Source organism: Sapajus apella, unplaced genomic scaffold (genome assembly GCF_009761245.1).
Source record: "Sapajus apella isolate SASKATOON/1434 unplaced genomic scaffold, GSC_monkey_1.0 scaffold59, whole genome shotgun sequence".
In the NCBI taxonomy this organism is placed as follows: Eukaryota; Metazoa; Chordata; class Mammalia; order Primates; family Cebidae; genus Sapajus; species Sapajus apella.
The window spans coordinates 14,257,251-14,282,433 of NW_022436999.1; the positions used below are offsets into that span (position 1 = coordinate 14,257,251).

At 38.9% G+C, this 25,183-nt stretch overlaps 1 protein-coding gene across 24 annotated transcripts in view; it reads right to left on the reverse strand.

Moving 5' to 3' along the window:
- Nucleotides 1–1,987: 1,987 nt before the first annotated feature.
- The window catches only part of HNRNPC (heterogeneous nuclear ribonucleoprotein C), a 46,914-nt gene continuing 23,718 nt past the window's right edge, over nt 1,988–25,183 (reverse strand). For 6 of the 24 annotated variants that reach the window (XM_032246012.1, XM_032246015.1, XM_032246014.1 and 3 more), the window contains 8 exons: nt 22,170–22,446; nt 18,622–18,736; nt 17,981–18,028; nt 15,596–15,643; nt 4,260–4,417; nt 3,254–3,367; nt 2,852–3,012; nt 1,988–2,752 (listed from right to left, as the gene is read on the reverse strand). In XM_032246012.1, coding sequence (XP_032101903.1) covers nt 2,669–2,752; nt 2,852–3,012; nt 3,254–3,367; nt 4,260–4,417; nt 15,596–15,643; nt 17,981–18,028; nt 18,622–18,736; nt 22,170–22,410 — 969 coding nt within the window. In that variant the 5' untranslated portion in view covers nt 22,411–22,446 and the 3' untranslated portion in view covers nt 1,988–2,668. The remainder of the gene's footprint in view (nt 2,753–2,851; nt 3,013–3,253; nt 3,368–4,259; nt 4,418–15,595; nt 15,644–17,980; nt 18,029–18,621; nt 18,737–22,169; nt 22,447–25,183) is intronic. The other 18 variants (XM_032246020.1, XM_032246023.1, XM_032246022.1 and 15 more) reach the window with 6 other exon arrangements.

The following is a 25,183-nucleotide window of genomic DNA, read 5'->3' on the forward strand; positions in this document are numbered from 1 at the left end:
CCCAGGGTTAAGTAATGTCAGTGACTATAAGCATATCATCTGATAAACAGCCTTTAAAAACACTAGCCCCTTTCCCAAAAAGCCTGTACTCCTCTGCATTGGATCAGATTCTAAAAAGTATCTTACCAGATGGTTTATCGACCCTGGTCTCTATTTTGCTACGGTTTTGTCTAGGGACCTAAATGTCAAATTGTTAAATAAGGATACCTGGGATTATAGAAAACCTAGAGTACTGTTGTCTTAAACACACAGTAGCCTTAAAACAAGACTGTGAAATGACTTTCCTATCAAGACAAACTAGAAATGCTGGTATTCCAACAATAACCCTACCATATGTGTGTGTAGATGTGTGGTCGTGCTCTCCAGCTATTTGCAAAAGCTATTGCGGCTAAAAGTAATGGCAAAAGCTACAATTACCTTTGTTTGTGTCAACCTAATATTTAAAACTGCTTTCCACAGCTTCTTTCAATACCTGCTTTACTACAAAATTAAATGTACAATTGGCCCTCCATGTTCATAGGTTCTGCATATGCAGATTCAACCAACTATAGATCGAAAACGCTAAGAAAAACTAAAAGTTAATAAAAAATACAAATTAAAAAATACAGCTGCAACTATTTACATAGTAATTACATTTTATCAGCTATATCATGTAGAGATGATTTAATACAGGAGAATATGTGTAGGTTACATATAAATATGCCATTATGCCATTTTATGTAACGGACTAGAGCATCTGCAGATTGTGGTATTCACAGCTAACAGGCTGTTCTGTGTGGGTCCTACAGTGAAGAGAGAAGCAGACACTTGATTCTGGACTAATTTGTCTAGTATTTTCCAAAAACTTGCAGCTAACAACATAATATTAAACAGGTTTTATTAGCATCTTACACTCTCCTAAGAATCCAGTTTATTTTCTAGTCATGGGTTACTTACTAAAAGTTTGCATAACATGAGCTGACATCAGATCAGAAAACATCAAATGGGTAGTATTTCTAACCAAATTAACATACAAAAGGAATTGCCTTTATATCATGTATCTGGGCTCCAAGGGTAGTCCAGCCTCTTCCTTATATTCTGCTTTGTCACCTGTTATATAAAATAATCTGTAAAATCCTTACAAATAAGACGTAAGTTTTGCCTGTAATGCATAGGATGAAAAAAAGGCTAGTGCTGCATGCTATGAAACAATACCAACTTTATAGGGGAATCCAAGGTTTGTGTGCACAAAAATTGTAAATGCCATTTTCTGCTGTGCTGGAAAAGCTGAAAAAGAAAAATGAACTAGACCTTTGAAGGATGAGATATCAACAATGGTAGCTGTTTAATATATTCGTCTTAAGACTGGATGCTAAAAATGCAATCACTGCAATTAAAGTTGAAACAAAAAGATGAGCTAATATGGGTAAAAGATCATTTAGCATAAAATAGATGTGTAACATTCTCTATGTTCTCAGTCACTTGGGAAGGCAGACTATGGAATATCAGGAAATTGTTTTTGTTTTTTTTTTTTTTTTTTTTTTTTCCAGTAACATGGAGGTTTCAGAATTCAGAAGGTAGCTGGAGCTATAAATAATTAAAAGGACAAAGTAGAAGAAAGCAGGGGTTCCATTGTCCAGCTGTTGGAATTTTCCTGAAATCTTAATGTTTTTGAGTCTCTCCTATTTAAGGACAAAACAATTTAGCACACAACAAAAACCTCAAAAAGGGTACCAGCTGGACTAGAAAGCACTAATGAAAAACCAGAGAGTATATACTTCCCAAACTTTCATTAGGATGTAAAAGCCATTCTGAAAACAATCTCCACTCGATGTCAAGTTGACTGCTCAATGCAACATGCATCTCAATGAAATATAATTTGAGTAGTGTAATGTTGGTATGCATAATGATTATGACTCCAAGAAAAATACAGTGCATTCTAGGAGTTTTGTGGAGGACGCTGTAAAACAAAGAGTTTAAAGTAAACAATAATAAAATACAAAAATAAAAACCAGGGTGATTTTTCTCCAAATTCCTGGTTTAATAAGGACTTGTTTATTTTGAAGAAAAAGGGTCCCAAACATCAGGCTGTTCACAAAAATAACCCACAGTATCAACTTTAGAAAACAAATCTTAAGACTATAACACTATTTTTCTAGAGGATGCATTTGACATGCCAACTCTCATTCACAAAAATACATCGTTACATTTGTGTTGAACTGCCCCACACAGCACACTAATGTTGGGGTGTAACACACATACTTCTAACTCAAAGCTGCTTTCAGGAGCTACTCAACTAAATGAGATTGCCTTTGCAGTTAGGGAAGCAACTACTGAACATATGTATGAATGAAAAGAACTGTACTCCCTTCATAACGAGAGATTATTTTGGAGACAGTTGATAAAAACCATACATCCTTTTTATTGTTAAGTCATAAAGAGGTATCAAAATTAAAAGCAAAAATTACAGGGTAAGACTTAACAAAAACTACTAGGAGCGTCAAAGGAAGTGAAAATGGGACTAGGCGCAGGGAAATATGAATTAATGAACATGGGAAGGACAAGGATGGGGAGAACAGTGAGCATGTGCTGAAGATACTAGGGGAGAGGATCTGGTGAAAAATTTGATCTTAGACAAGCGCCTAGGTAAAGAAATAATGGGATAAGATTTCTAAACCCCACTATGTGCTTAAGAGTCATCCTCGCCATTGGCGCTGTCTCTGTCATCCTCTCCTTCCTCAGCCTCTTTTTCATCATCCTTGATCAACTCCAGCTGTGAGAAACAGACACAAATAGGATGGAGTTAGAGGCACTCCATGTGTCCCTGAGCCCCCCTCCACCACCTTTTTCTTTCCTTTCCCGTGGTTTTCACCTGGTCATCCCCCCGATCTTCATTATCATCATCATCCAGTAGGTCCCCCTCCTCAGCAGAGTCATCTGCACCCCCCTCAGACTCCATCTTCACATTAGTCTCATCTTTCTTCACGGAGCTGCTGCTCTGCTCCTCTTCTGACTTATCATTCTTCATCTCTACTGGGGATGAGAAGGACAAGTCTGTCTAGGGGCAGTTATGTCCACAGGATGTAGACAATCCCCACTAAGGATCACAGAACTGCAGCACAAATCTAAATCCTCCCACACAAATGCCTTTCCCAATTCACACTTCCCAAGTTTTATATTAAATTAGTTTACATTCCACTATTCAAACACATACTTTCAACTGCCTTATGTAACTAGTCCAACTGTATATCCAACAAGCAGAAAACCCATTTACCTGCTTGTTTGCTCTGTTCCTTTTCAATTTTTTCCAGGTTTTCCAGGAGAGAATCCACTTTTTGTTTTATCTGGGTCAGTTCCTTCTTAATGGCCTGAAGGTCATCTCCTTTCACTTTAATATAAATAAAATCCTGGATTAAAATCAAATGTACTAGAAGATATGAATTAGCAAATACATTCACACTAGACTATACCAGGGGCTCACAGAAGTTCCCCAGGGAGAGACAGAGCCACTAAAGATTTCCCAGCAATGAAGGGCCTTGATTTTAAGTTTGCCAGAAACCTTGACTCTATTATAAAGTACTTTCTGTAATGGTTGTTTTGTTCTTAATGACTTTTAGATCTGGGCTCTCATTATGTTGCCCAGGTCTGAGTGCAGTGACCATGCACAGATAATGATCACAGTGCACTACAGTCTCAAACATTAGGCCTCATGCAATCCTCCCACCACAGCCTAGATCCCGGCGGTCTTAGCCTCCTCTGAAGCATCTGATACAGACATGCGCCACTGCATCAGACCTTCTGTAATGTTTTATTGCCTTCTGTATTTCCAGTTACAGGAGGAGTTTGGCCACAGAATCACAATCCTGTCTCTTCCATCACTTTGGATTAATTTTTTCTGAGATGGAGTTTGGCTCTTGTCCCCTGGGCTGGAGTGCAATGCCATGATCTTGGCTCACTGCAACCTCTGCCTCACTGGTTCAAGCGATCCTCCTGCCTCAGTCTCCCAAGTAGCTGGGATTATACGCATGCACCACCACACCCAGCCAAATTTTTTTTGGATTTTCAGTAGAGACAGGGTTTCGCCACATTGGGCCAGGCTGGTCTCAAACTCCTGACCTCAGGTGATCTGCCCTATTTACAAGCGTTGAGCCACCATACCCAACGTCTTCCATCATTTTGAATACATAAAGTCATGTAGCACAAAAATACTAGAACTGCATTGGCTTCCCTATTTCAAAACACATGAGATATCAAAATCACAAAACTGAAATAATACATACACTTTCCAGACTTGGAAGATCCCCGCTGTCCACTCTTAGAATTGAAGCCACTTTTGCCCCTTCGTGAGGTGTTTCCTGATACACGCTGACGTTTCGAGGGCACTACAGCCCGAGCAATAGGAGGAGGAGGAGGTACACGTGCTGGGTAACTGTACATCCTATTGGACAAAAGGAAAATAAAGTTCATTCAAACTTAACATTAACTCAGTACAATTCAACACACCTTATGATACATAATATCCATTGTCTCTCAGTTGTTTCATTTTACTAAATTTCATTGAGAAGGCCAGCAAAAAACTCCATGACTTGATAAAATAGTTAATACTGCAGCAATGTTTCCTTAAGAAACAATACATATATCAAATTATATGGTTGGCTGGCCTTTAGCACTGGATATAAATAGTTCCTCTGTACCAGTGGCAGTATTAACAGGGCATTTTTAAAATAATGACCAGCCTTTGTTTTATGTTATTCTTTTCCTACATACAAGACAATAAATAATTCACATAAGGTCAAATACTCTTAAAAAGATTCCAATTAACTGGTTATATAAACAGAGGTATTTAGCATTAACCAAATCCCTCATCTTTTCACCCACAGAAGCACACAAATTATTAAACCTAGTGATACAAAATTAAACCATGTAAAAAATGCGAGTATGGATCATTTCTGACCTATAAAAATAGGGCAATTTAATGAACCTGAGCAAATCATAGCAAAATGTGTCGGCCAGGTATAAATACCACTGATATAAAATATCTCATGTAAAAAACAGTATCATTTCTAACTAAATTTATGCTTAATTACAACAGGACAGAGACCACTGCCTATCTTGTTCACTATTCACCAGTATCTAAAATTCATCAGCCAGTACACACTACACACTTAGCACTCAAACACTGGTTGCTCAACTAAATGCTTGTTTCTGTTATAATTCTTAATTTCAAATATTTTATAATAATAAACTTACTGCCCCAGTGATTGATAAAGATACACCGAAGTGGTGGCTCACAGACTATTACATTTGTAAAGAGAAAATTCAAACCCGAACAAAATAGTTCTTACATGGACATCAGTTCTAGACTTTCTACATTCCACATTGTCATTTCTATCTAAGAGCCTACGGCAACATAAAAAAAGGTTTTTTAATTCTAGCCATACAAGAAATGCAACCAACTTAACACATAGGCCAAGGTACTCTATAAAAATAAACCTACCAACTGCTCTAACTCCAAAGATTTCTTAAAAAACAAATGTGATATAGTCAAGAACGTTAAAATTTTATGATTCGGCCAGGCGTGGTGGCTCACGCCTGTAATCCCAGCACTTTGGGAGGCCGAGGCGGGTGGATCACGAGGTCAAGAGATCGAGACCATCCTGGTCAACATGGTGAAACCCCGTCTCTACTAAAAATACAAAAAATTAGCTGGGCATGGTGGTGCGTGCCTGTAATCCCAGCTACTCAGGAGGCTGAGGCAGGAGAATTGCCTGAACCCGGGAGGCGGAGGTTGCGGTGAGCCGAGATCGCGCCATTGCACTCCAGCCTGGGTAACATGAGTGAAACTCCGTCTCAAAAAATAAAATAAATAAATAAATAAATAAATTATGATTCTCCCACTTATTTATCTACATACAACGGTGGTGAGTTTTTGGAGTTATATAATGTCTCCAATCTTCCTATAGTGAAAACATTTACAACATCTCGTTGCTAATTCTCTCCCCTATCAACCTGAAGTGTTTCCATACTATTTTAACAAAGTAATACTTAATCTCCTCTTGGGAGAGCCTATGAACAGTAACATTTTCCTAAGTAGGGAGGCAAGGAGAGTGGAGGTGGAAAGACTGGTCGCTGTGACTGCACCACAGCACTGGAACCTGGGGAAAGAGCAACACGGTCTCAAAAAAGATTAAGTGTTAACTATATAGTTAATCTGTTAGTTTAATCCATTCATGGAAATAAACACAAAGAAAAAGATACTGAGTAACTTTTTATTATCACTACTACCTTCACATTTTGACATAAAGCTTTTGGTCTTTTTGACCAAAATCTTCAAAGTACAATGATACAGAAACTATAAACTATCTGTGTTTAGAAACCACATCTTTTGTGCAAGATAACGCTTGCACAAAACCAAACTACATAAAGACAATTTCTGTAGGTAAATCAAAATGATTTATTGATATCCATGAGCATTAAACTGAGCTTAAGCCCCAGTCCACTTGGATATAAATACCTAATCTAATGCCTAAGCCACTAACGCTCACTGGCACCCATATCTAAACCAACGAGCTAGCTAGCTAGGTAGTTCCATACTGTCACTGGAATTTCCTTTTAAAATATATTATTTCAACTGATCATAACCAAAATAAAGCAAGTAATATGGTTTTGTTTTAAATCTATAACAGAACCATTAACAGTTAGGAGTCAAATTATTTACTTTTCTGAAGAAAAATATTTTCAAAATATTTCAGCAGGTAGGATTGAAGGGCTTTTAGTTATACAAAATGCTGCTCAGGCAGAAATGGACTCTCTCACATCTGAGGAAACAGTCCTTGCTTCAAAAAATGTTGAAGAGGATGACTGTGAAAACAGTATAAAAAAAAGTGTAATAACTTTGAAGATAAAAGGGATACATATTAAGCTCAGTATGACTGCTTCAAGCAGCAGCTAAAAAGTAGCAATTCTCAGTATGAGAAAGCTATACAATAAATCATAAGTCAATAATAGGTGATAATTCCTTGCTGATTAAGCATAAAGTCTTTTACCAGAGTAAGGAGGACTAAACTCTAGAATTATAACTGCACCCAAAATCAGACTGGACTGTAAGTGTTGGTATAAAATTTGGTAAGATTAAAAGTAATTACCACTTGAAATAAAACATTCTAGAGACATCAATTACCTGAACAAATTAAGACAAAACACACCAGCCAGGCACGGTGGCTCATAAGGTTGAGTTTGAGACCACCCTGATCAACATGGTGAAACCCGATTTCTACTAAAAATACAAAAACTAGCTTGGGTGTGCTGGCACCCACCCGTAATCCCAGCTACTCAGGAGGCTGAGGCAGGAAATTGCTTGAACCCGGGAGGCAGAGACTGCAGTGACGCAAGACTGTGCCACACTGCATTCCAGCCTTGGCAATAGAGCGAGAGTGAGACTCCACCCCACTCCCCCAAAAGATAAAACATGCCAGCTGGATGCAGAAGCAGGTCTGTGATGCCAGCATCAGGGGAGGCTGAGACAGGTGGATCATTTGAGGTCAGCAGTTCGAGACCAGCGTGCCCAGCATGGTGAAACCCCACCTCTACTAAAAAAAAATTTAATGGGTGTAGTGGCATACACCTGCAATCCCAGCAACTTAGGAGGCTGTGGCACTAGAGTTGCTTGAACTTAAGAGGCAGAGGTTGCAGCGTGCCATTGCACTCCAGCCTGAGCGACAGAATAAAACTTAGTCTCTCAAAAAATAATAAAAAAGACAAAAATGTCTACCACAATCTCCAAAGTAAAAACATTACAAGACACTTAATAAAGGCAAGTTTTCAAAGGTAGCTACTTAAATGAATATTCTGACCATAAGACATTAGATGTTAACATAGTGCCATTTCCTGGGTCTCAATAAACTTAATACATGTCAATACTATGCAAGAGTAGAAAAACACTAAAAGTTAACCTATTAATGAAGCTGTCATCTGGTAAATGAACATACTTAATAATTCTTGTCTTTAAAATGTGAACAGATTGAAATAATCTGTTTTGCCTAACTAGGTGGCTCACGCCTGTAATCCCTGCACTTTGGGAGGATAAGCTGAGAAGCTTTGAGGCCAGGAGTTGGAGACCAGTTGGACCAACATGTGAAACTGCGTCTCTACTAAAAAGACAAAAAAAAATTAGCCAGGTGTGGTGGCCCATGCCTGTAATCCAAGCCATTGAGGAGGCTGAGGGACGAGAATCACTTGAACCCCAGAGGCGGAGGTCACAATGAGCCAAGATCATACCACTGCACTCCAGCCTGGTTAACAGGGCTAGGCTCCATCTCGAAACAAAAATTAAGAGGGCCAAAGTAGTTTTTCCCATTCTAGCTCCAGTAAGTACTAAATGAACTAACAATTGATGAGAGCCATCTACCTCAAACCCTTATGTAATTTTTAAAAACTGATAGAAAAAAGTTTTAAGTTTACATTAAAATTTAGATATAGGCTGGGCATGGTGGCTGAACACCTGTAATCCCAGCACTTTGGAGGCTAAGGCAGAAGGATCATGAGGCCAGGAGTTCAAGATAAGCCTGATCAACACGATGAAACCCCGTCTCCACTAAAAACATAAAAATTAGCTGGGCAAGGCCGGGCGCGGTGGCTCACGCTTGTAATCTCAGCACTTTGGGAGGCCGAGGCGGGTGGATCACGAGGTCAAGAGATCGAGACCATCCTGGTCAACATGGTAAAACCCCGTCTCTACTAAAAAAAAAAATACAAAAAATTAGCTGGGCATGGTGGCGCGTGCCTGTAATCCCAGCTACTCAGGAGGCTGAGGCGGGAGAATTGCCTGAACCCGGGAGACGGAGGTTGCGGTGAGCCGAGATCGCGCCATTGCACTCCAGCCTGGGTAACAAGAGCGAAACTCCGTCTCCAAAAAAAAAAATTAGCTGGGCAGAGTGGCATGCGCCTGTAATCCCAGCTACTCTGGAAGCTGAGGCAGGAGAATAGATTGAACTCAGGAGGCAGAGGTTGCAGCGAGCCAAGGTTGTATCAACTAGGCCGGGTGCTGGCTCATACCTATAATCCCAGCACTTTGGGAGGCTGAGGCGGGCTGATCACGAGGTCATGAGATCAAGATCACCCTGAACAACATGGTGAAACCTCGTCTCTACTAAAAATACAAAACTTAGCCAGGTGTGCTGGCGTGCGCCTGTAATCCCAGCTACTCAAGAGGCTGAGGCAGGAGAATTGCTTAAATCCCAGGAGGCAGATGTTGCAGTGAGCCGAGATTGCGCCACTGCACTCCAGCCTGAGACTGAGTGAGACTCTGTCTCAAAAAAATAAAAATAAAAATAGATCACCAGCGAAGTTTTTGTAGCTTATGTTTTATTTCTAAACTGAAAGAGATGATTTCTAATGTTATTTGCCAAGTACTTCACCACAAACATGCTGTCTTAGCAAGTCAAGTACCAGTTAAACTGGATACTATCAACTGCAAGCACTACTCATTTAAAATATAAAAAGATTAAATTTGTTCACCACTGGAGCTATACAATATACAAGGTCATTCACCACATGGGGAAACCCTTACATAAACAAAATGTAATTCTGGTAACAGAGGGAAAAAAATGGAAACAGGTTATTACCACATTGTTGGTTAACCTTGTCCAAAGGTCACTGATATGCATTAACATGACATACATTCCTACTGAAAAGAATAGGTATCTACAGCTCCTATATTGAGCTAATGGCATCAATCAATAATTGATTCTGTAATATTCTATCAGAAAGAGTTAAAAATTAGTATTTAGGAATATTTTTGCAAATTCTCATTGAAAATGGTTCCACTGACCACTTGGAAAGAGGAAACAAATACATTAAATACACATGCTTATTTTAAGAAAATGTGACATTTTAAAATATTTAAAGTTGCAAATTAAGGGGAAAAAATGGGCCGGGCGTGGTGGCTCACAAGGTCAAGAGATCGAGACCATCCTGGTCAACATGGTGAAACCCCGTCTCTACTAAAAATACAAAAAATTAGCTGGGCATGGTGGTGCGTGCCTGTAATCCCAGCTACTCAGGAGGCTGAGGCAGGAGAATTGCCTGAACCCAGGAGGCGGAGGTTGCAGTGAGCCGAGATCGCGCCATTGCACTCCAGCCTGGGTAACATGAGTGAAACTCCGTCTCAAAAAAAAAAGGGGGGGGGGGTGGGGGGGAGAATGGTGTCTTCATGGTTTCACTCAGAAACTGTCTTCACATAAAACTAGACATTGCATGGGAAGACAATTTAAAAAGGCAACTGAAAACTCTGAGTCAAAAAGAATCTAGTCTATAATATGCAGGTTGCCTGAGTCCTAGGATCCATCCTCAATTCAGAAACCTGACTGGATCCAAGACTGCTTTAAGGGGGGAAAAAAAATCCATAGATTTGCTTCTGTATATGCCTCAGCCTCCCAAGTAACTTGGATTAAAGGTACATGCTCCCAAGCCCAGAAAGTTTTTTTTAATTTTAGTAGAGATGGGGTTCCACCATGTTAGCCAGGCTGCTTGTGAACTCCTGGACCTCAAGTGATCCACCAGGCTCAGCCTCCCAAAGCGCTGTGATTACAGGCATGAGCCACCGTGCCCAGCCCCAAAGAATTTTAACATTACTCATTTGTCATGATATTAAACAATACACATATTCCCATGTCAGTGTGGACCTTTACCAAAGATAAAATTTTAATCTGACAGTGTGGTGCTATTTTGATTTTTTTAAAAACTGAAATTCGGCAAGACGCGGTGGCTCACGCCTGTAATCCAAACACTTTGGAGGCCAAGGTGGGCAGATCACCTGAGGTCAGGAGTTCAAGACCAGCCTGACCAACATGGTGAAACCCCATCTTTTTTTAATATTAAAAAATAATAATAAAATTAAAAAAAAACTGAAATTCAGACTGGGCACGGTGGCTCACACCTGTAATCCTAGCACTTTGGAAAGCCGAGGTAGGTGGATTGCCTGATGGTGGAAATTCACCACCACCCTGGCCAACATGGTGAAATGCAGTCTTTACTACAATACAAAAGAGAAAATCAGCTGGGCGCTGATTGTGTGCACCTGTAGTCCCAGCTACTTGGGAGTGAGGCACAAGACTTGGTTGAACCTGGGAGGCGGAGTTTGAAGTGAGCCAAGATCGCACCACTGCATTCCAGCCTGAGAGACAAAGCGAAACTGTCTCAAAAAAAAAAAAAAAAAAAAAAAAAAACCTGAAATTGAGCCACACAGTGGCTCTCATATGTAATCCCAACACTTTGGAAGGTAAGGCAGGTAGATCACTTGAGCCCAGGAGTTTGAGACCAGCCTGTGAGACCAGGTCTCTATTAAAAATAAAAAATTCTGTATTTTTAAAATTAAAAAAACTGAAATTATGTTAACAGTATTTTAAAGAACATATGCCCACATTCATTCCAACATTCTCTTATCAAGCAAGATCACTAGAGTAAAAAGCTATCCTTTCACTTACAGTAAAATTCCTTTTAAGGAGTTGTCTATAAAAACAGGTATGATTGCTGGGGAATAGAGTGAAGGAAAAGTGGCTGAAGACAAAGGTGCATTTCAGAGCTTTGTGAACTATTTCTATCTTGATTATAGTGATGGCTATAGGACTATGCATTTTGTAGATCAAATCTGATATAGGAATTATACACCAAGAGTGAATTTTACTGTATGTTTTCTATCCTCTCATTTCTATCTTCCCATTCACTTTACCTTTGTCAGAGGTCACCAATGACACTGCTAATTCAAAACGACATCTTCTAAATTCTTGTATTACTTGAACTATTAATGACATGTGACAAGTTCATTCACTTCTCTACTCTTTTGATATATATTCATACAGCTTCCAGGATACTTCATGCTTCTGAGTTTCGTCCTACTTTTTCCATTTTGGCATTTTCAATGTTCTTTGCTTATTTTTTCCTGTCCCATTCTTTAAAGGTCACAGTATACTCCCAAAATCTCATTTTCTGTTTCCACTCATCCAGTATTGTGGTTTTTTATAAGCTTTAAAGCAGAAGACTCCCTTGGAATCATATAAACAACTGCTTTACCTCTTTCCAAGTGGATCAACTTTAACATGGCTACAACTGATCTACGATATTCGCTCCTTACCCTAGCTCCTGCCAATCAGTGTCACTGTAAATTCCATGATTCCAGTTGTCTGGCACAAAAAGGTTGGCTACATTTTTGATTCCTCTTCTCAGGGCTCACATTATAAGCAAATTTCTCACCATCATCTTCAATATCCATCTACGGTACTTTTAATCACTCCCATTGTCATCTCTCCCTGGTCCCACCAAAAATGACTGCTTGTCTGAATAAATCTGTCACCCATTATCTACTCTCAGTAAGAGTGATCTCATTCCTCTTCGAATAGCTTCCCATCTCATTCAAAGTAAAAGCTAAAGACTATGCCTTATGCTTCACGTGTCTTAAACACACCCTTATCTCTGAGGCCAACTTTTTCTTTCCTTTTTGAGATGAAGTTTCACTCGTTGCCCAAGCTGGAATACAGTGGCGCGATCTCAGCTCACTGCAACTTCTGCCTCCCGGATTCAAGCAATTCTCCCGCCTCAGCCTCCCAAGTAGCTGGGATTGCAGGCCCGTGTCACCACAACCGGCTAATTTTTTGTATTTTTAATAGACACGAGGTTTCACGATGCTAGCCAGGCTGGTTTCAAACTTCTGACCTCTGATGATCCACCCAACGCAGGCTTCCAAAGCGCTGGGATTACAGGCGTGAGCCACTGCGCCTGGCCTCTATTTCTTATCATACTATTCCTGCTATGTATAATATCTCACAGCAGAACATAACCAGTATTTGTTGAGTAAATCAATGATGTTCCCAACTGGCTTCTAGGAAATAACTGTCCATAAATTACACAATCAACAATGTGTAACAAACCAAATTATCTAAAAAATAGCTTAAAAGCCAGAGGATTGGTGTTTTGATTTTCTAGCTTGATAAACACAAATGCAAAGGATTTCCCAAAAAAAAAATCAGATAGAAATTGAATATCATACTTTACCAAAAACTTAAATCTATTTTCAAGAAAGATTCAACTATTGGCCAGGCCCAGTGGCTAATGCTTATAATCCCAGCACTTTGGGAGGCTGAGGCAGGCAGATCACTTGACTTAAGATCAGGAGTTCGAGATCAGCCTAGGCAACATGATAAATCACCATCTCTACGGAAACTACAGAAAATTAGCCAGGCGTGATGGCGTGCCTATATTGCCAGCTGCTCAGGAGAGGCTGAGGTAGGAGGATCCCTTGAACCCAGGAAGAAAAGGGTGCAATGAGTCAATATTATCCCACTGTACTCTTGCCTGGGCAACAGAGTCAGATACTGTCTCAAAAAAAAAAAAACCACAAAAAAAATCCAGCTGTGCCCATGATGAATGTGCATTTGGAGCTGCTATCGCATGCTTGCTGTTAAGGAAATCACAAACAAAAATGTATTTCTACAGATGACTTTCTCCTATTTACTCTTCCAACATTTTAAGATTTGCTCTAAAACTGAAGTCTGGGTTATTTCCTTCCTGTAAAGTAGGCTTTAAGTCATTACATTTCTTATACCTTATGCAACTCTAGACTTATTCTACCCAGTAAAACTGATTTTTGTAGCGTTCTAGATCTGCAACTATCCCCAGTCCAAGTCACTAGTCACATATGGCTACTGCACTTACCATGAAAGAAAGTTCTATTTAACAGCACCGTTATAGTCTGTTGTCTCCACAGACATCCATTTACCGCTTATAAACAATTTCCAGAGTCCAGTATTCTATAATTTACTCAGTATATTAAAAACCCATAATCCTTAAAAATTCTGCTAAACAGCCTTAGTACAAATGAATAGTTACACATCTCTTATACCAGGATGGTGAAATTTTAAGAAACCGTTAAAAATTTTAAAGTCACTATCAGATGTTGTACCCAGAGTCTTGTTTCCAGAATATATAATGAATTTTACAACAAAACAACCTAATATAAAAATGGACAAAAAATCTGAATACATTTGTGGAAGAGTAAACAAATGACTGGAAAGCACATGGAAAGACATTCAATATTTTTAAAGAAAATGTAATTAAAACCTGACTGAGATCCTGCTATACTCTCACTAGACTAGAATGGATAAAAGCAAAATACAGGTATGAACATAAGTGGACGAACTGGAAACTTCCACGATTGTTGGTAATATAAAAGGGTACAGCTGGCCAGGCGCAGTGGCTCGGTTGTGGCACACACCTATAGTCCCAGATACTCGGGAGGCTGAGGCAGGAGAATTACTTGAACCCAGGAGGCGGAGGCTGCAGTGAGCAGATATCGCACCATTGCACTCCAGCCTGTGTAATAAGAGCTAAACTCCATCTCAAAAAACAAACAAAAAAAAAAGTACAGCCACTTTTGGTGAACAGTTTCGCTGTTGGTAAGGTTGGTAATATTTACCGCCATACAACCCAGCAATTCTCCTAGATATATATGCAAAAGAAATGAAAACACATGACCATATAAAAATTTGCATACCAATCTTCACAGCATTTTTAACATGTAGAAAAAACTCTAATGTACATCTACTAATGAATAAACAAAATGTATTATCCATAAAATGAAAAAAAGTATTGATACATGGTACAACATAGATGAACCTTCAAAATATTCTAAGTGGACAAAACCAGTCACAATACATATATGATTCCATTTGTATGAATGCCCAAAATATCTGTACAGAATTTATTTTTAGCGTGACAGAATGATCTAAAATTAGATCATGATCCTAATCGCAAAACTCTGAATTTTACTGATTTAAACTGAACACTTTAAATGGATGAATTATATAGAATATTAAATCTCAATAAAGCTAAATTAAGGAAAGAAAAAATGCCAAGGAGGCTGACGAAATCAACCTGAAGAATGGTCTCAAGTAGATCCGTAAAACACCACAGGATACTTTAAGTCTTAGGTAAAAATGAAATCAGACCGCCACTCAATTCTGAGTCATAAAGCAGACTGATCCAGGCTTCTGCTTCTCCTACAAGTTAAGTATCTCCCACCTACTCAACGAGTCCAGGACACAGTGAGAAACTAAAAGAAATACTAAGAAATAAATATTATTTAAGTCCAGCCAGGCGCAAGTGGCTCACACCTATACTCCCACCACAGAAATTCTCCCAACCTCCTCTCCATTTTAACATTTACAATGTTAAACTATCTTTTTTTCTCCAGTTTCCCTTTTCTAGCCAAAGGGCTGTTTCAAAAATATCATTTATACGACACAATTCCTGAACATGTCATACAAAGCCCCTTACAACCATCACTTACAATTTTCTATTACAGCTAGCTGCTCCCCAAGCACATCAGACCCTTCACAACTCAATCTTTGTTCATGTATTGTCTTTGACCTCTGAGTTCTTGATGTATTTATCTATTTCTAAGCCACTGACACAGTGACATATGTATTTAACTATGGAGTAGTAACGGCACTCTGAAACCTCTAATGAAAGGATTTCATACTCCAGTCACTTATATACTTTTTTTTTTAGTAGAAAGCCTGTCTTTACTAAAAACACAAAATTAGCCGGGCGTAGTGGCACATGCCTGTAATCCCAGCTACTCGGGAGGCTGAGGCAGGAGAATCGCTTGAACCTGGGAAAAAAAAAAAATCTGAGAAAATCACAAATGTCAAGTGAAGAAACCATTTGATGATGCATTAAGGATACTCAACTATACCATCTTAATATGGCATTCCAGGCCCTTTACAATGTAGATCAAAATTCTTTTTCTGAACTTACTCTTGTAGCCTTTTAATGACTAGCTACCATATTCTATAAGGTATTTCTCAAACACAGAATGTATACTTTCATGTCTGACACTTTCAGTGTATACTTTACAGTATTTAACAGCTGACTTGATTCCTTTACACAACTCCCATGCATGACTGATTAACTCAGTTCAAATGTTATATTCCCCAATAATTTTTATTCCAACAATCAATAACTTTAATTCCAAAATCAAGAGACTGAATTGTAATATACAGTAATAACATTAAAATACTAATGACTGGAATACTGGCATTCTAAGACAAACAGTAGTACTATGTTTCATATACATAAAGTACTATGCTTCATATATTGCACTTTAAAAGTGTATTGCGTACAACAGTTTGCTCCATACACTTACACATACTGCATTAGTTTAAAAATGACAATCCAAGTAACTAACAGTTTTGTCAATGTTAACTGAGACTGATGTATCAGAATGTCAGTGTGGTAACTCTTTAGCACATCATTCTATTTCCTGGTATTTGCTATCAGTTCTAAATCTATCACTCAAAGCCACCCATAACCCAGTTCCTATTCACACAGCTTTCAAATGCATTTCTTATGACTCTCTAAAAAATACTAATGTGTTCTGAAGGCACACATCATAATCATTACTCCAATCTCTTTTTTTTTTTTTAAGAACTCTATCACCTCCATCCCTACAACTACTATTGTACAATCTACTGTACAAATCAACACTAACTTCTTATTAACTCCTAAAGCAACTAGCATGGTACTATTGTCTCCTATTTTGTATACCTGGGAAGAAAGACTATAGGATTCTATTTTTTTTGGGGGGGGGGGGGGGGGGGGGGGGTGCCTTCCGTCTTGGCTGGGGAGATTACAGGTTTTTTTTGGTTGGTAATTTTTTTTTTTTTTTTTTTTTTTTTTTAGTTTCACTCTTGTTGTCCAAGCTGATCTAGGCTCACTGCAACCTCCACCTCCCAGGTTTCAAGCGATTCTCCTGTTTCAGCTTCCTGAGTAGTTGGGATTACAGGTGTGCACCACCACACCCAACTAATTTCTTGTGTTTTTAGTAGAAACAGGGTTGCATCATGTTACCCAGGCTGGTCGTGAACTCCCGACCTCAGATGATTGCCCGCCTCAGCCACCCAAAGTGCTGGGATTAAAGGCGTGAGCCACTGCACCTGGCAGGAATCATTTTTTATGGTTTTGCTATGATCTATCATGACAAGTTAGGTGGCAATTACAGCCATGTGTCGCTTAACAATGGGTTTAAGTTCTGAGAAATGCATCCATCACTAGGCATTCTTATCACTGTGCAAATATCAGAGTGTACTTACACAAACCTTGGCCATGTTATAGCCTATTGCTCCTAGGCTACAAACCCAAACACCATGTTACTGTACTGAATACTTTAAGCAATTTTGACACAATGGTAACTACTCATGTATCTAAATATTGGAAATAATATACTCTTTTTTTTTTTTTTTTTTTTTTTTGAGACGAAGTTTCGCTCTTGTTACCCAGGCTGGAGTGCAATGGCGCGATCTCGGCTCACCGCAACTTCCGCCTCCTGGGTTCAGGCAATTCTCCTGCCTCAGCCTCCTGAGTAGCTGGGATTACAGGCACGCGCCACCATGCCCAGCTAATATTATGTAGTTCTAGTAGAGACGGGGTTTCACCATGTTGACCGGGATGGTCTCGATCTCTTGACCTCGTGATCCACCCGTCTTGGCCTCCCAAAGTGCTGGGATTACAGGCGTGAGCCACCACGCCCGGCGGAAATAATACACTCTTATGGCACTACCACTGCATATGCGATCTCGCACTGATAGAAACATTATGTGATGCACAAGCAATAGGAAAATAATGAAGAGGACATGGATTAGCTGGTAAGCCCCATTTCAGTATTAGGCAAGCCAGAGAGTCCTTACTTTTAAGACTGACTCATCTCAAGAAGGAAGGTGAAAATAAGTGATCCAGAAAACCTATACCTCCTGACATTATGAAATCATACATTAACACCACTATGACCCTACCTAATAATCTCCTTCATCATTTAGAAACAGGTACTTTTTGTTTTGGAGGAAAGGGAAGATGTTTGAAAACATCCTTGATGTTCATCACCACCAACTAGAAAAACAAAATGATTCTCACTAAATAGCTGTTCAGTAGAATGACAAAACACTTAACATACCTATCATAATAATCCCGTTGAAAGTCATAGTCCAAGTCAAAAGAGGAGCTGAAAAATAAATACCAAAGAGGGTTAATTTGGAAATGTTGCTACTAATTCATAACAGTAGGTGAGGGGAGAACCATGCCAAATAAACCACAACAAATAGATCAACAAGGTTAGCACTGAATGATCCCCAATATTCATAAAATAAATCACTCAATTCCAATCACCTTAGACCACTAGACATGTAGTGGTCAAACTGGTAATTCAGGTTAAAATTCACTAAGATTTCCACATACAACATAGCTAAAATAAGAACACTGAAAAACAGAATGGTTAACTAAATATCCTTATACCACTCCCTTCTTCCCTTTCTTCTCTCTAGTGTCTTATGAGATCAACAATTCCATAGAAGTATTTTAGGTTATGCTATAAATATCAAACTATTCTTAAATATTAATAGCAAAAACTTCAGGGATTTTTAATTCTCTAGAAATTTTTCCTAGGGCAAAAAAAGAGACTATTAACGCAAAAATAATAAAACCTTATTTATACACAAATAAAACACAGTACACTTAACCCTCCCAACCTCCAGAAAACAGATAGAGAAGATGCCCACTGATGGACACAATGCAGTTATAAATAATAAAGTTCCGGACCTGAGTAGAGGGGACGGAGAAGGGTGTTCTGTTACTGACCCGTACATCTCCGCTGCAGATCGTTTCACACCTGCTTTTCCTCGGTTCACTTTTGGCTCTGCAGCCAGGTTAATATCTGAAAAACAGAAGGAAAAATTTTAATGACAACTTTGTATCCAGGTAAAACAAACAACAAAGCTTATTTTTAAATTTTTTATTATTGAGACGGAGTCTCACTTTGTCGCCTAGGCTGCAGTGCAGCGGCGGAATCTCGGAGCACTGCAACCTCCATCTACCGGTTTAAGTTGATTCTCCTGCCTCAGCCTACCAAGTAAGGGGACTACAGGCAGGCACCAACAAGCCCGGGATAGGGCTAATACAAACTACAACGTTTAGAATTGTACACAGACACATAAATGAGAAAATATGGAACAATGTATCTCATCTTTCCTTTTTTTTTTTTTTTTTTTTTTTTGAGACAGGTCTCATGTCACACAAGCTGGAGAGCAGAGATGCAGTAATGGCTCACTACAATCTAGTCCTCAGAAGCTTGGGTAATCCTTCCACCTCAGATCTGCAAATAGCAGGGACCACCATGCCTGGTTAATTTTTCTATTTTTCATAGACAAAACTCTTGGGGGTTGAGTGATCTGCACTGGCCTCCCAATGTGCTGGAATTACACATATGAGCTACCATACTATGCTCAGCTTCGTGTCTCCTTTTAACATTAAAAAGGCTCACAAATTGTTACAAGTCTAGGACTTCATCTTCCTATTCTTTGTACTCTGTTCTGTACCATTAAAGTGTCCTGAGACATAACATTAAATCTGTCTTTGGTACTCTCCACTCTCATATCCCACTTTAACTCTCGCCATTCAAGGCACTGACTGCACACTCAGTTACTGCTACAGGAGAAAACTATCAATGATTTCCTTTCCAGAAATGGTTCAGTTCATTCTAAATTGCAGATATATTAAAATGAAATGTATTAGAATAAAATATATGGCAATTCATGAATTAATATATAGTTGAAGGGTGACACCCTCAAATCATACTCAGAGGCAAATTTGAGTTTTCCTTGCAGGTAAGGATTGGCTATACTGTACATAAAATATTCTGGGTTAAAAATTACTTTGTGAATAATTCATGAATTGCTTAAGTAAACAACCTTTACACACATAGACACACAAAATAATGAAAGGAACAAAGGGAAACAATCCTAGTTTTCAAATATAATTTGTAACACCTATTCCCAGCTACCTACCCTGCCACCACTGCCTACACCAAACAAGAATTTATCTTTTCTTTGTTCTAAAAAGCCGTGTCAGGGTCAGGCGTGGCTGCTCCTGCCTGTAATTCCAACACTCTGGGAGGCTTAGGTGAGTGCATCATCTGAGGTCAGGACTTTAAAGACCAGTCATGGTCAACATGGTGAAACCCTGTCTCTACCAAAATCACAAAAAGTTATTCAGGCATGGTCATGGGTGCCTGTAATCCCAGCTACTCAGGAGGCTGAGCCAAAAGAATTGCTTGAGCCTGAGAGGCGGAGGTTGCAATGAGCTAAGATCACAGCATTGCACTCCAGCCTGGGCAACAGTGAAGCTCTGTCTGCCCCCCCCCCCCCCCCCAAAAAAAAAAAAAAGCCGCAACAGGAAGCCAAAAACTCTCCATAATTCAGTTTTTCACCGACCTGGTCTAAGCTACTCAGTAAACAGTAACTCAATTTTAACATATACTGCTTTTATTAAAATGAGCCTCACTCACTCATATTGTCCATGTAATAAATACCAGTACATGAATAACCTTCAGGTTTTGGTACATTAACCTCATTTACAATTTTGACTTCAAAACCATACAGAGTTTTCTAAAATAAAGATAGAATTTTGCAAAAAGCAATCTGTAAAATGTAGTAACAATGAAACAGACCCAAATTATGTTATCTGTTTGATCATAGAACATTATTAAAGAATTATTTCATGTTACTCTAAGCTACCATACTTTGAGTCAGTATTTACAGATTATCTACCAAGAATAAACAGAACCACAAATATAAAACTGAAAAATAATCATCTTAATTTTGGTAAGAACAGAGGTATGTTTCTTTTGAAACTGAGGCACAAAGCACACATAAAATGAGAAGTTAAAACAGACATCTGGCCAGGCGCGGTGGCTCATGCCTGTAATCCCAGCACTTTGGGAGGCTGAGGCGGGTGGATCACGAGGTCAAGAGATTGAGATCCTGGTCAACACGGTGAAACCTCGTCTCTACTAAAACTACAAAAAATCAGCTGGGCATGGTGGCGCGTGCCTGTACTCCCAGCTACTCAGGAGGCTGAGGCAGGAGAATTGCCTGAACCCGGGAGGCGGAGGTTGCGGTGAGCCGAGATCGCGCCATTGCACTCCAGCCTGGGTAACAAGAGCGAAACTCTGTCTCAAAAACAAACAAACAAACAAACAAAAAAAAAAAACAGACATCTGGTTGGACGTGGTAGCTCACGCCTGTAATCCCAGCACTTTCGGAGGCTGAAGTAGGTGGATCACCAGAGGTCAGGAGTTTGAGACCAGCCTGGCCATCACGGTGAAATACTCTGTACTAAAATTCCAAAAATTAGCTTGGCGTGGTGGCACCCACCTGTAGTCCCAACTACTTGGGAGGCTGAGGCAGAAGAATTGCTTGAACCCAGGAGGCAGAGGTTGCAGTGAGCTGGTATGGTGCTACTGCACTCTAGCCTGGCGACACAGCAAGACTCCGCCTCAAAAAAAAAAAAAAAGACATCTAGCACAACTAATCAAATCAAATACACAAATATACATGTGAACAATGGATTCCGGCTTGAATAAACCAAACCATAGGTAGTAAGTATTCTAAGCTGTCGTTATAAGACAAGGGCTGGGTGCAGTGGCTCATGCCTGTAATCCGAGCACTTTGGGAGGCTGAGGTGGGCAGATCGCAAGTTAAGGAGATCTAGACCATCCCAGCCAACATGGTGAAACCCCATCTCTACTAAAAATACAAAAAACTGATCAGGCATGGTAGCACCGGCCTGTGGTCCCAGCTACTTGGGAGCCTCAGGCAGCAGAATTGTTTGAACCAGGGAAGCAGAGGTTGCAATGAGACTCCGTCTCCAAAAAAAAAAAAAAAAACACACACAAGACAATCTAAGACTCAGTCAAACTATGCAGTAGGCTCAACGGGTAGAGGAGTGAAACCAAGAAGTCCGATTCCAGTGCCCAACCCTAGAAGACTCCAGTCTGCTGTGGGCAGGACATAACCATTTAGACAACATTTTTACATTGTAAAGTGTCATTCCCAGCTCCCCTTACTGAAGATTTCCAACTGAGGGTTGTTCTATCTCAACTACATAAAATGGTACAATGAAGAATATGCTTTACTTAGCCAATTATAAACTATAAGCCTAATGTCTTTATTAGGCTGAAGTAATAGTCACAATATCCAGAATATCTCAAGCTGTCAGTTTGACAGACAGGAGAAAAAAAAACCCTGAATGGAAAAACTCAGGCCTGAATTATATCATCAATGAAAAAATTCACTTAACAGAGACCTTACCTAAAACCTGGCCAGCAATCATTCTGCCATCCTCTCCTGCTACAGCAGCCCGGGCATTTCTCTCATTAACATATTGAACGAAGGCAAAGCCCTTATGAACAGAGCAGCCCACAATTTTGCCATACTTCGAAAAGATTGCCTCCACATCAGATTTCTTGACCACGAGAGTGTTTAGATTCCCAATGAACACACGGGAGTTCATGGAGCGAGGATCTGTCTTGTTGGTAACGTTGCTGGCCATTGTGTTTGATGATAAGGTTTCTCACAAAGCCGAAAACTGTAAAGCAAAAAAAAAAAAAAAAAAAAAAAATTCAGGTGAACAGATGCTAAAAATAATATTCCTTGATAAAAACTTCTGCACTCTCTCTGAACCACTGTTCAGTTAACTGCCCAGAGTATCAGGCAACTTAAAGGGACTCACAGTATTAAATATGTATTTACTAATAAATTCAGAGCCTCCATCCTCTGAATATACTCTTACGAAAATTCAACTTCTTCCTCTTAATTCTATTTCAGCATCACTAAACTATAAAGTCTCAGGAGAAAAAAATTCTCCCTTGCAGATCATTGGCAATATAATTTCCTTGGACATAATTAATTCCATGTGGCTTCCTCTAAGTCCTCAAGCAAATTAAAATTGCCTACATTCTCTAATACCAATTTCTGCTGTTTTGCACATTATAGGTCATGCTATCACCTGCCATCAATAATAACTCTATCTTCATTCGCATTACTTTCAGTGAGTTTCACCGGTTCTGTATATATTCACACAGTACGTCAAATTCTGTGCCAAGCCATTCATTAGCTAGATTAGTATGGATAGCTTATTACACTTACCCATGAAGTATAATTTTCTTCAAAAGGCAATAAATAGGATCAATTTGTTTCCACTAGAAATACCTATTTCCACGTACTTCAATTAATTTGCAATATGCTTTAGATGCGAACATATGCATACCATCTTTTTACAGACTGCAATGACTCCAAGCCTACTTTTTATATAACCTAAAACACAGGACATTTAATAATATCGGATGGTGATGATGATAAAACGTGCCAGTGGAACACGGCATCAATCAAGTAAGGATCAGGGGAACTAAAGAAATATACAAAACTTTCCACAGATTTAAAACCAAAAATTATCTGTCTTTATGTATGTGATGGAGGCTCAAACCTATAATAATGATGTGGAGAGTCACAATACCATCTCAGGTCCTGTATAAGCAAAAATGTTTTATTTCACATTCTTTTAGCATTTTGTCTTCTGCCTCTTCCCAATCCAATCCCCAATCGTTAACAAGATTTAAAAACACATTCTTAAGATTAATTACCCCTTCAACCCTTTGAAAGGTACTGATGAATCTTAAGATTCCAGCATGTTATCCTCCAATCCTCAAGTGAATCATGACAAACTAGTTCTCATGGATGAAGTGAAAATAAAAACGTCTAGTATGTATACATATAAGTACATAAAAATATAGGTAGTATAACACCATTTCATTTATACACAAGTCCTACCATTCTGATGCTTAATACAGTCATTTAACAGGCTACTTAAAAGCTCAAACTTTACTTCCTTCCAAACCTTTCTGAAATTTAAAAGTCTGTTAGTTTCTAAAGTATACCTTTACAGAAAGTTATTAATATTTTAAGACTAAGCAATAAAAATTAACAAACAATTGCCATTGAAAACCACCAGCAGCCTTTCAGCTATTAAGTATGCCAGAAAGTCTGAGAACACTAAGAGGAAATAGAACAAAAATCTGCAAAAAGGCCTAACTGGTTTCAGATATTACTGCCAGTTTATTAACATTTGCCAGGCACAGTGGCTCATGCCTGTAATCCCAGCCCTTTTTGGGAGGCATAGGCGGGTGGATTGCTTGAGGTCAGGAGTTTGAGACCAGCCTGGCCAACATGGTGAAACTCCATCTCTAAAAAAATAAAAATAAAGAACAAACAAAAAAAAAGATTTGCTATTATTACAACTAGAGGTATAATCTGGTTTTCAGAAATTATTTTTCACAAGCAATAGGTGTATCAATAGAAAATATCATCTCCATAGGTTTAATGAGAAGAAATTACCAGGGCTGAGGGTCTCTATAAGCTACCAGCATGCTAAACATAAAGGAGAAAACCCACCAAACCACAGATGTCCAATGTTTTAAATGGACATTTGCAAAAAATACAAATGTGACTGAAATACCCTTTTGAACAGAAACGGGTTGAAATGACCATCTTCTCAACTTTCACAGCCCAAGGCATTTTTCATGTGTATCAGAGCTTAATTCTCTAAATGATCCCCACATGAAAAGTTCGGTAGAAAAGCATCCACGAATATGAGTAAAAGGATGCTAGCAATGGTTGTCATCTCTGAGTTTAAAGATATGATTTCTCACTTTCCTTATGGTCTTATTTTTTAATTTGCTCCAAAATCATCAACTACTTATTTTAGAAATATACTAATCCCAACTTCAAAAGGCTGTCTAAAATTAGTAAGATAGCTGTAAATACCCATACTTAATTATGAGAATTTAAATTCAAGATGGAGGCAACAGTAAAGACAGATGTACTCAAAAATACCGATTAATTCTAAGTAACGTATCCTCCTAAGACATGAACAGTCACTAAAACTAATTCATTTTTAGGGTCAAATATTTAATAATCATGTGCTGAGTACCACGTTTGGGGCAACTCCAGGGGATTAATAGTAACAAAGACTCTCCCCTTAGAGCTTCCTTTTTAATTCTAGTAATGTTGATTTTTAAAATTTTATGTAAGAGGTACATTTCCCAAAGTTTTAGAAATAACCAAATGATGTTAAGTCACACTTCATCCTAGGTACCTTAGATGAAATTTCCATAAAGAGATAATGTTAGCCCATACTGTTTAACACAAAAAAATCTACAGGAAAAGAACTGGGATTCTTGGAAGGAAGCAGCAACAGCAAAGTAGTTTTTCAATCTTTGATTTCCAACAGAAGACACCAAGATGGCAAAATCACTATCCTACAGACA